Below are 17159 nucleotides of genomic sequence, written 5' to 3'. Positions count from 1 at the left end.
TTAATTAAAAAGAAATAACTTTATTATTATAATTTGATTACAAATTGTCTTATTTGTGATAACTTATGTTTAAACGTTAATACCAATCCGAGAAGTTTAAATTTAATATTATATGTCATCTAGCATTCATCCAACAAGTTAAAAGGTGATATTAATTAGCAGGAAATAACATTAACTTAGGGACATTTTAATCAAATTTAAATAGATTAAAGAAAATAATTAGTGAGTAAACAAGTTTGTTTTTTAAAATAAAAACTAAAAATGTCAAAAAAAAGTCCCCACCATGAAATATCAAAATTCTTGAATGGATAGATTATTTCTACGACTCACCCTAAAAAGTATAAAGAGCGATTTTTAAAATTACAATATGAATTATTTCTTTTATGATAAATTATGTTGAGTTACAATCCGTTTTTAACAAATATTAGGTTTTAAAAACAAAAATTTTGAACTAAAAGAAAATATTTTATAAAGAAATATCGATAGCGCACGTTAAAAGCATAAGGTGACCTCGTAATTTTTAAAAGAGATAAGTGAGTTACTCATCGTACCGTCAATTAAATTTTGAGATAGAATCTCGAGCATATCTAATGTATCATCTTGGTGAAACATATATGTATATATAGTTACTTGTCTCGTTGTTAAATGGAGAACACGTTTTTATTTAAGAATAGAAATATATTTACATTAAAAAAATATAGGAAGAGCCACATATGGATATGTGGGCATGTTTTTCACATATATGTAAAACATGATGATAAAAGTATTAGACTAATTCATGTAAAAGTATTGGCTCAAAAGAAATGATGTAGAAGTAGAAAATTAGTAAAGTGATGGATTAGTCACAACTGAAAATGAAAAACTAATTAGTAAGAGAATGGGAAACCCTATGTGTTAAGCATTGAATTAATATACAATACTTATTTCAGGTCAATATTTTTATATACCTACCTGCTTTATGTCACTAAAATTAAGTTTCACCCTTCAATTTTTTTTTAAAAAAAATTGTATTTTATTTACTAAAAACATTTTGAAAAAAAATATTTTTGGAAAGATAAGGAAAGATTTATGAATAGTTTGTTAATTGTTAAGTTTCTTCTTTATTTGATTCATATTGTCCACCATTATTTTGAAAAATCAACCCAAATCTTAAAACCTAATAAAGAAAAATAGTTTCGAAATTAGTATGAAATTAAAAAGAAACCAAATGTAAATTTCAAAACAAAAAAAAAAAAAGAAAAGGATGAACGAGATGGTTATCCTACAAAATTAACGAAAAGAATATAAAAATAAGCTCTCTCGTTCTAAAATGATTTAGGGCATTTAAGTTTAGAACACTACTTTTAACTATAACTTTTTTTATTAATTTAGTTATTCACTTTCTATCAAAAATATTAAAAATGAAATAAAGTTTTAAAAATTATGTTTTGAATAATGAAAATAGTTATCTTTATATGTTCTTTTATCTAATCGACGTGGAACTTTAGTTTGATTAAAAAAAAAACTATTTTTAAAAAGCTTGCCTTTTGATTTAGAAAAAGTGGACTAAAATTAAAAAAAAAAAAAGTAAAAAACAAAGTTGAAAAACCATAATTAAAAATTGATCGAAAGTAAATAAACATAAAACAAAAATTGAAATTGTTAAGAAATTACGGTAAAAAGTAAAGCAAGTTTTCACGCTAGGTCTGTTGGACGATAACAACAATATAATAACCACATTAATAACAATAACAATATTGAAATTTTAGATTTTATTAACGATAGATAAGAATAGACATTGCTAAATATTTATAACTTTTATCGATATTAATCAACGACATTGATAGAAAAAGTGTCGTGTATCAACATCTATTTTAATACGATCTAAAATTTTTATAATGTTTTATAAATATTTTTTTGTAATTTTATATTATTTACGATAATTTTGAAAAACAATAAAGCTTCAAAATTCAATATGACTCTGGATGTCTGGCTGAAAGCATTACATTAAAATATACCAACATCACCAACATATAATACAATTTAAATTAGTAGTAATTATTAGGTGTACAAAGATTTAAAATGTCATAAATACAAAAATTCAACTCCATACAAAGCTACTTTATTAAGCTAAAGGAATTTCATCTCCAAACATATTAAAGGGCTTAATTAATTAATTACATCAACATATCATATCTATCTATAAAAGAAACATCCATAGAAATTAATATTAAAAAACGTGTTTACAATTATAAAGAGATGGAGGTTCATTTTCAGCCCCAAAAGATGAATTTTTCTACCTATATATATTTTCACATTTATTTGTTGACTTAGAGCTCATGATATTCTGATTATTATTTTATTTATCAAAACCTTCTCTCTTCTCTAGAACATGTCATGTTTTATATCAAATTGCACAAACATAGATTATATATAATTAATTAGGGTTTTGTTCGATCACTCTTTGTTGCATATCAAATATCTCTCAAAAGCATGATCTTCGTCCAACCTTGTCCAAACAAAGATGTCCTTTTATATATATTTTTGTTAATTCCAAAATTCACAGAGGGGTAAAACATGCACACTTGGGCTTTGCATGATCAACAATGTTAAATTTATTTGATAGGTATAATAGATCCTAATGCTCTTTATGTGTTATTATTGCTTGTAGAATTGGAGAAAATAATGGTGAGAATATAACAATATAATAAATTTTGTACGATCATCGTTCCTGCAAGCATAAAGAATATATTCCAATATAATAATTCCAATTCATTTACCTATATAGATCTTTCGAATCATGATTTTTCTTTAGTACGAAAGAGAGAAGTGGGATACGGAAATTTGAACCTTTGACTTTAACAGAAAAAAAGTACATATTAATTACAGTTGAATTATATATTCGATATCACAAATATATATTCTTCATTAGATAAAAAAGTAGATACGTTACACAAAGAAAGAATGACATTTTTTTTCAAGCCAATCGAAATAGACGTTTATTAATTTTTTTGATTTCGCTTTTGCCACATAGCATACCGTAAAAAACAGTCACTCAAAGAATATAAGAGTATTTATTAAAAGATTTACTTACGGTTGAGAGTTATATTCACTTTGACAAATTTTCGTTGAAATTACGCAAAGAAACAAAAGACTTATCTACTGTATCTCTCTTTCTCATGGCCACACATGATAATACCATATATAAAAGAGAGGGTATGTCTTGGCTCTTATCAAGAAAGATGGAAGAGACTTAGAGCATAAGAATATATACTCAGAGAGGTTTAATGTTCCAATAATATATAAGAATGACAGCTGAAAATTTAGATGTGCCATAAAGAAAGTTCGTTAATTGTTGTACCTAACACGTATATGTACGATAAACATTAAAACAAATAAGACTAATCAAAGAATTTTAATTAGTCATACAATTTTTTTTTTTTTATTCATTGAAGACTAATCAAAGAAGTTTAATTAGTCATTTAATTTTGTCTTTGGTGATAGATATATATTCTAAAAGGGAAAAATAAAATGAAGCAAAATGAAGCCACAACTTGGCCTCTTAAGAGCTATTGATTTGGAATGAGAATTTGAGTCCATTAAATTGTCCTTTACAGCGAAGTACTGAAAGCCTCATATTATTCTGTTGGTGTGTAAAGTAAAAATATAGAGCATAATTATTTTGATGAGGACATAAGGTTCCAAACTTTGTCTTCATTCCGATATATATATATATATATATATATATATATATATATATATATATATATATATATATATATATATATATATATATATATATGTTAGATTTGGATGACAAATTTTGAGACTAATAATATTGAAACCTAAACCTAACTTCCACTTTCACGAACTAAACTATGTATGGTTAGAAGAATATAATGAAGAGAATATAATAGTTTTCATATATCTAACACTATCCAAAAAGACATATACCTAGTTTTTAACCTAGTTTTTTTTTTTTTTTTATTCTTGTTGTTTTAAGTGTCTTTTACGAAGTGATTTTTTCTTTTTCATTTTTTGAATTGTGTTATAGATCAAGGAATGAAATCAGCATATTCATGTTTACTTGGTCATTTTGTGCACATATCTTAGCTAGTACTTGTTCCTACTTTTTGTTGTCTTATTTTACATGGCAATCGTCCAATGGGTTCGTTGAAAAACACATCTTTAATACTTGAGATCATTATCATTATTGTTTGCTTGTATATATTTAAAATCAAAAGGAACAAGAGAAAGAAAACTAATTAAAGGAAGTAGAATTATTTAAGGGATGAATACCAAAAGACCACTTCATTTCAATTTTTCGGTCTAGAGAGACTTGGAAGGACTCTATTCATTTTTCTTTTGTCCAAGGAGCTTCACTAATGAGACCTTAGTCAAAAGAAATTTGGCCTGGGTTGATTTATTTTTGTCTAATTTTGTGCACACTTTTTTTTTTCACTTTGAGTTAAGGTTTTTTTATATCAAATGTAGGTTATAGTGTGGTTTGTCTAAAATTTCAAATCGGCCAACAATTTTATCCCCAAAGTTTATTTTTTGTGTAATACTTTATAGTAAAAAAAAAAAAAAACGAGGTGGCACCCTCTACACTTTATAAACAATTGATAAAAAAAAGGTTTCACATCTAGAATTCTACTATAGAAAATCTTCAAACGCTCCCTTAGATTGTATTCAACACAAGACCCATGAAAATCTTGGACAACAAAAACTGATCAACTTTATACTTCAAATTTTAAGAGAAATAGAGATGATCACATACATCAGAAAACCCTAAGTTGAAGCCAACGTATGTATTTATATTTTTAGTGGAATCTTACACACCCTACCGTCCAAGAAAATCAACTTGGCTAATTACCCAAAGAAAAAAGACAACAACACTCCAATGATTGTTCCCAACACATGCTCATGGATTATATTGCTAGCTCATGCCTCATACAAATCCAACATGGTTTGCCCCTTATGGTCCCACGAACTATTTCCCATATCTTCTACTGTCACTTCCAAATTTTAATTCAATATAACTCAACTTAGTAAGACGGATTATATTAATTAACAGGTATATATATATAAGCATGTATCTACACTTTAAGTGCAGAAGTTCGAGTATGTCATCTTATAGCTTTTTTAAATTTAGAAAAGAAAAAAAAGACAACTTTCAAAGTTTTATATATAAACACTTATGGATCATTTTTCTTTTGTTGTGATTATCCCATTTTAAAATGATATTCTAATCTTAAACAAAATTGCATTAGAACATCTATTGAATCATGCACTCCATGTCACATTTATATATTGAATTTAGTTTTTACAATCAAACTTGACATTGAATGAGTACAATCATGAAATTGAGTTGAATACATATAGTATAGTATAGGTAAGTGTCATGATTAGTGCGATGATATAGATAAAATTCTCATATCAACTAGATAATAAAAAGAAAATCTTGTAATTAGTACATTTAAATACTTTTAGTAACCAAGAAAATAATGTCCCAAGGGCTATATACTTTTCTCTAGTAGATATAGATTATTATGTTTCGTCTTTTAAAAATAATAATAACAATATTATATTTATAGACCATTTTTGACGAGACAGAATAACAACTAATTAATTTCTTTCAAGTTGACATCACACACTTTAGTAAAATTAAAAAGAAGAATAAATTTTTGGATATTGATTCAAAAGAAAAGATTTTAAAAGAAGATCATCGTGAAGGTGGTTAAAGAAAAGATGACGAAGATTCATTGTTGTAATAATAAACAAAACACTGTCGGAGGATCCATTAAGTTTGGCAAGTTGAGTACTATAGCTTACTCACGTCATCATATATCCTAAAGTTTGGGCTGAAAAGAAATCCAAAAAGGAAAACAAAAGACAAATGAGTGTGTGTGTGTGATGATCACATAACATAAAAGGATCGTATAGATATAATTTGTCATATTACCTATATTTACTATAAAGTATAAAATGATTGATAATTTCTCGACGTATCAAACACCTCCCGATAAAATTTGATAAATAAATAAGAAATCAATATGTATACAAAATTTACGTAGTTCTCTAGCTAACACACCTACACATCATCTACGAATAGGAAGATTTGAAACTAGTTTATTATCTTGAGGAACAAAAAAAGTAAATTATACAATAAAAGATCGATGTAGATATGGGTTAGAGTGTTCAAAATAAAAATTAAGTTTCTTATTGTGCTTTTTGAAAGATATAACTTAATGAGAACCATATGTGTTTGATCACTTTTTTAACAACATGTATTAGGAATAATGGGGTCCGTTGACGAATCCGAATATCTCAACTATAATATAACACATATTTTACAACCTTGATCATGCATCGAACTCAAAAGTGATGTATTGCTTGATAAATATATACAAAGACCGGAGATTAAAGGAGCTTAAAGATTAAGACTAAATAAAATGATATATATGTTTGATGACTCAAAATGTCAAATAACATATTCAAGATAGTTCAAACCTCGAAGATGTTTAGAAATTGTCGTGTAATTGATAGGGTTGTGTAGGTATTTTTTATTGTGTATTTTTGAAAGACATGGCAACGTCAACACCATTGGGAGGTGATTAGATTTCCATTTATTACTATTGTTATTATTTTCTATTGGGTGCTCCACTCATTATTTTCTATTTATTATTTTATTACTTGAATGAATAATACACGTAATTCCAACTCTCCTCTTATTCCATATCACTATGATATATATCATTATATAACTACGGTTCATTCTATAATTTATTTCTTAATTAACTTCCCCGATTAATCATTTTACTTTCCCTCTATTTTTGTAATTCAACCTTTACTTCCATTAATCTTATTTTAATTTCATGATATTATATCATACTTTTTACTAGTTTTATCGTTGTAGATTTTCCATTTGGACTTAACTCTAATCTCAAAAGTTAATAGCACTTATGATATTTGAGCTATAATATTATTTTCATATTTTCTTTCTTTTTAGTATACACACTACAAGAATTTTGGCCTTTAATGTCGGTTTAAAACCGACATTAAAGGCCTTTAATGTCGGTTTAAAACCGACATTAAAGGCCTTTAATGTCACTTGACAACCGACATCTTTGCGAGCGTTATTAAAGGCCTTTAATGTCGGTTGGGCTTTAATGTCGGTTTAAAAACGACATTAAAGGCCTCTTTAATGTCGGTTTAAAAACGACATTAAAGGCCTTTAATGTCGGTTTTCAACCGACATCTTTGATAGTGTTATTGAAGCCCTTTAATGTCGGTTTGGCTTTAATGTCGGTTTAAAACCGACATTAAAGAGGCCAATAATGTCAGTTTAAAACCGACATCAAAGGCTTGTTTTTGTCCATTTTTAGAAATTTATATTTATTTAATTGTTGTATTATTGTCCATTTTTTATAAACCAACATTGAATCCAACAAGTGAAATTAACTACAAACTTGAAACTACAAGTCACATTACGTAGGAAACCATATTATTCAAGTCTGATTCCACCAACAATGAAAATGCTATTAGCACTTGCACATAAATCCCATTCATATCTTAAAGCAACAATAAATCCCATTCATATCTTAAAGCACATAAATCCAATATTATTCAAGTCTGATTCCACCAACAATGAAAACACGCTTGTAAAATTAATTGCAACCAAACAGAATTATATAAATTCAAAGATCACGACATTTTAAAGGTCTCGAAAATGCTTCTTCAAACAATTATTAATATTGGAAACAGGCACCAAATGCAGCAAGGGCTTGACATTCCTCTTCCTGAACTGTAGCAACCGAGCTCGAATAACCTGAAACCAAGTCACTCAAGAATCAGCTAAGAAAAATGACTATAAAAACCACACCACAGTTGACAACAAATAATTCGAATTTCTTTCATAGGTATATTGAACCTTTAGCTATTTTCCATTGAAGATTTATATATGCAGTTATATCAATTTCGAGAAAAGCCTACCCTAGTCTACATAGGTCAGGCAGTTGAAAAACTAAACTAACAGTTCTCGAATTTATAAATTAGACCTAATCTTCAAGAATTCAACAATGTAGGTCATAAAAGAATTTTTTCTGTGTTTCATAAACAAAGTAATGAAACCAGTTAATATCTAAGATTCAGACACTTCAGAATATAAAGTGGCATTGTTCAAGATAAATGAATGAGAATAAGTTCACCATCTCAAGGCCATCTTGATTGGTGTTGTAAGGCAAGAGGTAAAAACATCTGCAGGAAATTCAGCTCTTTGGGGAAGAGTTTCATGTTATTCACATGCTGCAAGCAAAATGCAGTCCCTCGTTGATCCAGAGGGATCGTGAAGCTATAAAAAAGAATGATATTGATGTAATTAAGAGTATGAACATCATGAATCTTATGAAAAGAAAATGAAAAATATCACTCCTGATGATGATAAATTAGTACAGATAAAATAAATAGAAGACAGTAAATACCTCAGTGAAGGCATTGACTATCATCCCAGCAGCAGAACAGTCGAACACGTAAATGGAAGGTGTCTTCAACCATGAATCCAGATCACTAATAGGTAAGGGGATGTTAAACAGAAAATCATTAAGATGAAAAAATTAGGGGTCGTTTGATTTAAGGTTTTATAAATGCCAGGGAATTAAGAATGTCGGGGAATATGATACCTGGGATATAAGGAAATAGTGTTTGGTTAAATGGCAATGGTATCCAATTTTCTAGGAATAAATCTCCAATTTACATATAGAAAAGTTGTGATTCTTTTTTTAATTTGTGCAAGTAGTTATCAGAAATTTAACTTCCACGTAATAGCTGTCTTTCCCATGTTCTTGGCAAAAGCATTTACATCAGGGGCTGTGATTTTATCCAAGCAGTGAGAAAATAGTGGGGAAGGATTTGGATTTGGAGATTTGGAGATTTTGGTTAGGAAAATGAGGAAGGACATTTGAAATAGATAAAGCCCAGGTTTTGTCATCAAATCACATCTAAAACTTAACTCATTCAAATTCTTCAAAATAAATAAAACAAAAACAAATAGATTTAATGATTGCATCAGACGTTTTTTTGTAGAAAAAAGAAAAGAAGCCCTAGAAGGCCTTGAAAAGGTGAAGGCAAAGAAGAAGGAAGAAGAGTGATGGCAAGAAAAGCCAGCAGCATGGAGGAGGAGAAGAAGCAAAAGTTGAAGAAGAAGAAAGTAATCGATTAAAAAATCAGTGACAAAGAAAAAGAGTAACTGAAAAGGAAGGAATTTTCTAAAACCCACCATTTTATAAGGTAAAAGAAAATCCAACTTCAACTTCATTATGGATGCATTGGAAAATGATTTTCCTAGGAAAGTAAAACAAAACCATGAAAAAAAACACAGGCTTCAAATGCCCGTGCCCATTCCCCCCTCCAAAATCCCCCAACCAAATGCACCCTTAGTGAAATACGATAATCACATAAAACTCAAATAAAAGCAAAAGTTCAAGAAAAAGAGTAGTAATGGTGTAAAATATCTACCTATCCAGCACTCCATTCTGGCACAAGGTGAAATCTTAATTACATCAGGTGGATCAACACTAATATTTAAACATAATGGAAGAGAACCCGTTCAGTCTTTGCATACTTGCGACATGTACTACAAAGCTTTTTTACCTCTTCCACAGTGGGATCCAGCTGAACTTTATAACGGGCCTGCATACACATCATCAAGTTAGGATATAGACTAGCAATACAGTAAATCAGACAAAGTTCTGGGCATAATGGTCTCCACCCTGGGTTGCCACCTCTCATACTGTACACTCACTAGAAGAAATATGATCTTTAATGTCGGTTGTAAAAAATGAAAATGGATGTTTAATGTCGATTTTTAAAATACGGATGTTTAATGTCGGTTTTAAACTGACATCAAAGAGGAAGGATTAATGTCGGTTTAAAACCGACATTAAAGCTATGTTTATTTATTTATTTTATAAATTAATATCTTCCTTTAGGTTTAGTATTTTGATGCTTTTTTCTTTAACCCATTTGCAGCCGCCTCCATCCCCCTTCCTCCCTCTCACTCATCTCCCCATCTTGCATCTACTCTTTCTCCATCTTCATCTCCTTTTCTTCCATCTTTTCCATCTCTTCGATCTCCATTGGTGCGAAGTTCCAACTCTTCTCTCTTCGCCTCTGAGATCCTCCCTCATATAGTTTCATCCGACAGTGACTCTCGTAATCTCAAGCGCATCTTACATATGCTCACTAGCTACGATGTTTTTGAGGAATATCTCAGCAACATTTACCTAGTCGCAAACGTTTAGATTCACCGTCATTCTCCCTCTGTCAAAAATGGCGAAAATGGTGAAAACCCCCATTCACCATCATTATCAGCAGAGACAAAACCAGTTTTAGACGAAACCGAAATTGAAGTTGATGGGAAGAGAGAAGAAGAAGAAGAGAAAGCGACGGATGAAGGCATCGGACCCGACGACGAAAACAACGGCGCATTGGCGGGTCCAGAGGAGGAGGACCAGTCAAAGGAGTGAGAAACTCCGTCGCTGGAACCGGAACCAGAGAGAAAAACACAAATAGAAACATCTGTTCTACCAAATTGCTTGCTGTTAATGATGTACGAGCCAAAGCTATCAATGGAGGTATAGTGTGGTAGCAATTTGTATTTTCCCAGGAAAAAAAAGGTATTTTGCCATTGTAGGTTTTTGCATAATTCTGCCCTTTTGCAATCACATGTTTTTCTTTTTGCCCCTCAAATTTATTATATTGAAAAATTGGTTTTAAACATTTATATGATCATCAACTTTACCTCAATTTTGTTAGAAAAAAGAACAGTTCATGTGCTATGTAGTTCTTAAATTTATTTCAAAATAATGCTAAAATTTGATACTGGAAAGTGGATGTAATAATAATTTCTAGGATAGAATTAAATTTTAGAATTTAAATGAAATGGAGTACAACACAAATCTTAGTTGAAAAGAGATTCTAATCTTGGTTTATGAAAATCAGTAATTAAATAGCAATGTATTTCTTCATACAAAAGTTCTCAATATGGCATTAGCTTGCTCATTTGGAACGTAATTTTCTATATTTAGATTTTGCTTTGGTTCTTCATTATAGCTAAATAAAAAGGCTATTATTAAATATTAGGCTTTCTTACAAAATTGAGTTGGGTTTTTTTATCCATTTGAACTTGGGTTTAGGAAAATTAGGAGGAAACCTACTTACTGATCTCTTCATTTTTCTCAAAACAGTGAATAAATTCATTTACTCACTTACCCATTTGAAATTTCTTAAGAAACACACATACACACATGAATTCTCTTCCAAGTTTGAACTGGGTTTTAATCAAAACAGAAAAAACCCCACTTACTTGTTTGATTTCCTTCAAAATTTGTCTTAGATGATTGATAAAAACAGGGGGGAAAATACCCCACTCGCACACTCAAAATTTCTTCAAAACCCCACTAACCCACTTGAATATTCTTCAAAGTAGAAGAATCTGCAGCTTCATCGTTGTGGTCATAATCTTCCATGGAAACTCCGACAAAGGTCTAGTAATGAGGTGAAGAAAGTCTATGTTTTCCCTGAGATTTCTTGTGTTCATCATGATCGCTTTTAGAGCTCTAGGTGATTTGACTGGGATTAAGAAGCACTTTTGCATAAAGATAAGTAATTTTTGTGCCTAACTTTTGCTTTGGGTGATTTGATTGGGTGATAGTAATGTGATAAGTGTTTGAAGTAACATGCTGTTCTATTCAACCATTTGTGCTCTGTGGATGTGATCCTTCTCTTTATTACTTTTCTAAATAAGCAGAATTTCTTTCATAATCTAGTGTTTGTTTAGATTTTGAGTTGTCTGCAGGTGGCTTGTCTACTCCATTTCAAGTACAAGTCAAAACGTTTCTGATTTCCCATTTGTCTCTCTTTTTAGTTTTATTTACTTTGTATGGTTTGAAATTTTGGGGGGTTTTTTGCTCAAGGGATTGTTTTAGCTAACTGCATATTGTATTTAACTCTTTGTCAGATTCAGAGTAGTTGAAATGTGAAGTACAATAGAATTTTTCCCCTCTTTATATTTGTAGTATGAGCAAACAAATTTAACCGATCGATTGAATGTGGGCTGGGGTGAGGTGGGTCTGTGGGAGATTACTGAAATAGTTTAAATTAGTTTGAGCAAGCTATTAGAAGTTTTATTTGGTGAACCCTTGTATACTTTAATTCTTGGTTGAGTTTTACTATAATGTGATGTTTTTTTTTGTATCCATACTTGGTTCATGTTCTTTTTTTCATTATCAAAATCATTGTCCATTATGGTGCTTGTGAGATCTTATTATTTAAGGAAAGATTACTTAATAGGTTTTGTAAAATATAGGGAAATTTATATGGTTGAGTTTGATTTAGCAACCTAGTTGTGGTTGTATGCAATAGTGATTGTCATTTCAAGTTTGTACTAGAAATTTTTTCTTTTTATAGCATGACAAACATGAATGGACTGGTAGCAATTGGCTTCTGTTTTTGGTTGGTTAGGTAACTTTTGTTTTCTCAATGTAAATAACATGTTTCTTCAAATTGGTGGAAATTGTAGAGTGCAATGGCGTATGTTTTCGATTCAACCTTTGATTGCAAAAATATTGATGCTGCAAAAGAGGTATGCTAATTCAGTGTTCCTGTTGAGAGAAATAATGTGTTCTTAGAGTCCACAATTAATTTTCTTGTCGTAGACTTTTGGTATTTATTAATCTCCATGTTGCTTGTAATAGAGAAATTTACACCCCTAGTGTTACACTTGAAGTTCACGGGCGCTTTAAGATTTTGTAGATTTTTGAATCATCCTTGATGTTTAAGATTAATCTATCAATAAGTTTAGATGGCAATATTCCATAGGGACCATGCATACTTGGGCATGCACAAGTATTGGTTTCTGTATTTTGTGCATTTTATTAATTCTACATTCAAATCCAATGCTAATTCTAAATATACATAGGTTTGTGTCTATTTCATCCTGGTCTGTAAAGCATGCAAGTAAGAAAGTTAAATTGTGCTAAATTTTTTACTTAGTGGATTTTATGCTATGAAGGATGTCGCAGACTGTGTGGATGATTTTAAGGTTGCTTGCCTGAAAAACGACTTTTTGGGGCATTTTGATGTTTTTAATCCTTTTCTTCGGTCCCCATTACTACTTCAATAGGCTAAAAAATTTCATATTTTCTTTGTTTTTGATTGGTTGGTACTTGGTTATTGTGGATTACAGAGCCTGAGTTATGTTTGTCAATTATTTTTCTTTTTCCGTTAATAAACAGATGTATATATCATTTTTTTTAAATGTGAAAGACTGAGCTATCATTGATATGGCAGATATACGGGGCCCTTCGCATGTTTGTGAAAATGCATTTAATGTGGAATTCCAAAATACTTATAGACGGCGGAGACAATGAAATTGTGGCAACATCTCTGCTTGAGGCCAACGTCTTATACTATCATTGTTTTTCAGTATCTATGTAAGCTGAATTAACTTTCTTTACTGTTTAGAATTTGCTTAAACCGTACATATAAGAGCATGCACATTTTTTTTATTGTTTGTTTGTACCAAGTGTTGAATATCTACTTGATAATATTAAGGTTGGGCCTAAGTCATTCCTCCGAGGACCTTTGGACGATTCAAAAGCCAATAAGACGTAAGTTTTCTAATGTATGATCGTAGATCAGTAATTTCGTTTTTGTTTCCCTAACTTTTCTATAAATTTGCAGGAGACCACGGCTCTACTGTGAACTTTCTGATTGTCCAGCGGAACTACTTCACCCCCCTGAAGATTGTAACGTGAATTCCACATTGCCCTTCACTCTTCAGGTGTCTCATTAGCCAGATTGACCACTAAGTAGTTATCTTGTGTGGAGAATATTATTTTTTAGATTTATTCATTACACTGAACATGCTTTTCATTGTCTAATCTGATATTTGTTTGCTTGGCTTGTTTCTGCAGATTTGTCGAGTTGAAGATTTGTTTCTGCAGATTGACCACATTGCTTGGCTTGTTTCATGGGTCAGGGATATATTTGTTTACCTATCTGGTGCAATTAGTGCTTCTGGTCTTGGTATGCATTTTTCTTCCAATTATTTTGTTCTTACCTGGCAGGTTCAAGTAGTTTTAATGAAAAATTGTTAATATACCGCAGCTTCATCTCAACTGAAGGTTGAACATATTACATTACACTATTGTAGATAAATTAAAGTTTTCTGTTGTGCTTCGGCTATGTATCGTTTTTCTTCTTCTTCTTTTTTTCCATTTAAATTGGTATCTTAGTTTTATCTTGCATCCTTTGTGGGTTTTCGTTATTGTATGTGATTGTCTCCATCTTTTCTTGATGAAAGTTTGGTTATTCATAAGAGGAAAATTTTCCATTATTGCAACTCACCATGTTTTGTACTTGGTTGTGCAGGCTGCACCGGTGGAGTGGGTAGAGGACGAATTTTTGCAAATGGTCTTGGTGCAGGTGGTGGACATGGTGGGAAAGGTGGTGATGGATACTATAATGGCACCTTCATTAATGGCGGTGTTGCGTATGGTGATCCCAATCTCCCTTGTGAACTTGGCAGTGGTAATGGAAATGGTAGTCTTGCTGGCGAAACAGCAGGTGGTGGGATTATTGGTAAGTTGTGATTCTTCCTCTCTTTCTCTGGTTTTGTTTATTATTTATTATTTTAGTTAATTTTTAATGATGTTTATGTTTACTTGGAATGAAATTCCATTGGTGACGTAAGGGACATTTTTTCTTTGCGCTACTTATGCTTACGTTGGACTACAATAAGCTTTACTTTTCAACTTATTGTGTTGATGTTGCTTATTTCTTTATAGATTGATATTGGTTTTCATAATAATGTTATGTAAAAAAATGTTGATTATTCATTTTGTGGGCAATATTAAGAACTTTTCATCCTTTTCTGCAATTTCAGTACTTCAAACAGCTTTGTTATTCATATAAATGGTTTATTTGGATATTGTTTGTAGATAATTGAAGTGATATCGGGTTGAAAGCTAAGCGATTGTGTAGAAATGGTCAAGCGACCGTTGAAAATTGAAGACTGAGAAGGCATTTAGGATTTTAGAATCTTTTTTCATGTACTATTGTAGAATGTATATATAAACATAATATTAATATTTTATTTTGTGTATTCAAATGTAAAAGACAAATGTTATAGTTTCTAACATAATATGAATTTCATTGATTTGTTGGCGTGTGAAAAACATATTTATCTACATTGACCCAATGTCGGTCTATAGGACAATAATGTAACAATTAAATAAAAATAAATTTGTAAAAATGAATAAAAAACTAGGCTTTAATGTCGGTTTTAAACCGAAGTTCAACCGACATTAAAGAGCTTCAATAACACTATCAAAGATGTCGGTTGAAAACTGACAAACCGACATTAAAGAGGGCTTTAATGTCGTTTTTAAACCGACATTAAAGCCCAACCGACATTAAAGGGCTTCAATAACACCATCAAAGATGTCGGTTGAAAACTGACATTAAAGGCCTTTAATGTCGTTTTTAAACCGACATTAAAGAGGCCTTTAATGTCGTTTTTAAACCGACATTAAAGCCCAACCGACATTAAAGACCTTTAATAACGCTCACAAAGATGTCGGTTGCCAAGTGACATTAAAGGCCTTTAATGTCGGTTTTAAACCGACATTAAAGGCCAAAATTCTTGTAGTGACTCAATGTTTTTCCAATACTTTCAAGTGCTTTTTGGGGTGCCATAGAAAACGGATCTGCAACAAGAATCTGAAAATTAACAAACATGTTTGATGCTCACAGCTTCACATTTTGAGAAAAAAGAAAATGTTGGTGATAAATCAGTATCCGCAAACCCCATGAAACTGAAAATTAGTCTTTCAAAAGAATTAAGTTTACATAAAGCAACATACAGTGATGAAAGAGTAAGCAAAATTCCCAATTCAAACTTACCATTCTTTTCGTCGACAACCCCAAAGCAAAAAACCCCAAAGCAACATCAGTGTTTGAAGAAAGTGAGGAGTGACGGCGGTGGTGGCGGGCACGAGCTGGGCACGAGGGACGATGGTGGTGGTGGTGCCAGCGACTCTTCGGAGAAGAAAGGGAAGATTGTTAGATGAGAATGAGGAGTGAAGAAGAAATTGGAAGGATGAAATCGTGTGGGTGATTGAGAAAGAGTAAAGTAAGAGAGAGAAAGTCATTTTTTATAAAATAAAAAATTAAAATTAAAATTAAAAAGGAGCTTTAATGTCGCTTTTCAAAACAAGGATGTTTAATGTCGGTTTTAAACCGACATTAAAGCTCCAGCTTTAATGTCGGCTTAAAACCGACATTAAACATCCGCATTTTCAAAAACGACATTAAAGCTCTTTTTTCATTTTTTCCAACCGATATTAAAGGCCAGATTTGTTCTAGTGACATATAAAAGAAGAGTTATAAATTACATTTTAAGAGTCTTATTTGGTGTATAACTCTAAATGCTTTCCTAACTTTGTTTTGACGTTGTATATTTTATATTAAAAGATTGAGATGGCAGTGAAATATGTACATTTAGAACTTAGTGTTCAAATTAAATTCAAAATTTAAAAAGCACACACAGAGGGGTTTCTATTTAGAATATATATATATATATATATATATCTTTTTAATGGTGATTGACAGGTACAAATCTAGCCCTTATATTTCACAAGAAAATGTATATCTTTTGGCAATTTAATACTTTAAAATGAATAATAATGATATAGTCTTTTTTCTAATATATATATATATATATATGAAAGTTACCTCCATTAAGAAAAGGAAAAGAAAGAATATGGTGAAAGGTTACGAAATTTTACCTTCAATTAATAAGAAGAAAATTAAAGTTAGGCTAGAGATTATCCAATCTGCTTGGAGGTTATATGATATCAAATCAACTAATTGTGATTATCTTAAACATAAAAACAAAAGTTTGGATACAAAAATCTAATTTTGTGGAATTTAGTGGGAATAATTTTTCAATATGATGGTTTACGTAAGACTTCATTTATATGTGATATATTTTATACTTAATTCTAGAAGAAGAAAATTAATAAAGGAGAAAATATCTTCTCAAACTATATATTTTAATGAAAATAAAGCACAAAATTTGTAACTTTTTATTTTTATTTTTATGGACAAGTAGTATA

General features: G+C 30.6%; 1 protein-coding gene and 1 long non-coding RNA gene across 7 annotated transcripts; one reads left to right on the top strand and one right to left on the bottom strand.

Annotated features, from left to right (window-relative positions):
* Positions 1 to 7448: 7448 nt before the first annotated feature.
* On the bottom strand, positions 7449 to 16257 carry LOC127149088 (uncharacterized). Of its 4 annotated transcripts, none has more exons than XR_007820378.1 (5): positions 15946 to 16257; positions 9496 to 9669; positions 8463 to 8547; positions 8190 to 8332; positions 7449 to 7810 (listed from the first exon to the last, which is right to left on the bottom strand). It is a non-coding gene; the product is annotated as an uncharacterized LOC127149088 (long non-coding RNA). The 4 variants fall into 4 exon arrangements; XR_007820379.1 differs by having other exon boundaries at positions 8190 to 8286; positions 15946 to 16256; XR_007820381.1 differs by lacking the exon at positions 15946 to 16257 and adding an exon at positions 9749 to 9788.
* Positions 9777 to 15199, top strand: LOC127149087 (uncharacterized). 3 transcript variants are annotated; one of them, XM_051083982.1, is made up of 9 exons: positions 9777 to 10613; positions 11468 to 11536; positions 12560 to 12622; positions 13330 to 13472; positions 13594 to 13649; positions 13723 to 13822; positions 13956 to 14067; positions 14413 to 14622; positions 14982 to 15199. In XM_051083982.1, the coding sequence occupies exons 1-6, from the start codon at positions 10584 to 10586 to the stop codon at positions 13794 to 13796; spliced, it is 435 nt and encodes a 144-aa protein (XP_050939939.1). In that variant the 5' UTR covers positions 9777 to 10583; the 3' UTR covers positions 13797 to 13822; positions 13956 to 14067; positions 14413 to 14622; positions 14982 to 15199. The 3 variants fall into 3 exon arrangements, 2 of the variants coding, with proteins under 2 accessions (XP_050939939.1, XP_050939940.1); XM_051083983.1 differs by having other exon boundaries at positions 13723 to 13850; XR_007820377.1 differs by lacking the exon at positions 11468 to 11536 and having other exon boundaries at positions 9778 to 10613.
* Positions 16258 to 17159: the final 902 nt, after the last annotated feature.

This window comes from Cucumis melo, chromosome 4 (genome assembly GCF_025177605.1).
Source record: "Cucumis melo cultivar AY chromosome 4, USDA_Cmelo_AY_1.0, whole genome shotgun sequence".
Taxonomy (NCBI): Eukaryota; Viridiplantae; Streptophyta; class Magnoliopsida; order Cucurbitales; family Cucurbitaceae; genus Cucumis; species Cucumis melo.
Note: the sequence above shows the minus strand (reverse complement) of the source record. Positions and strands in the feature narration are given on the sequence as shown.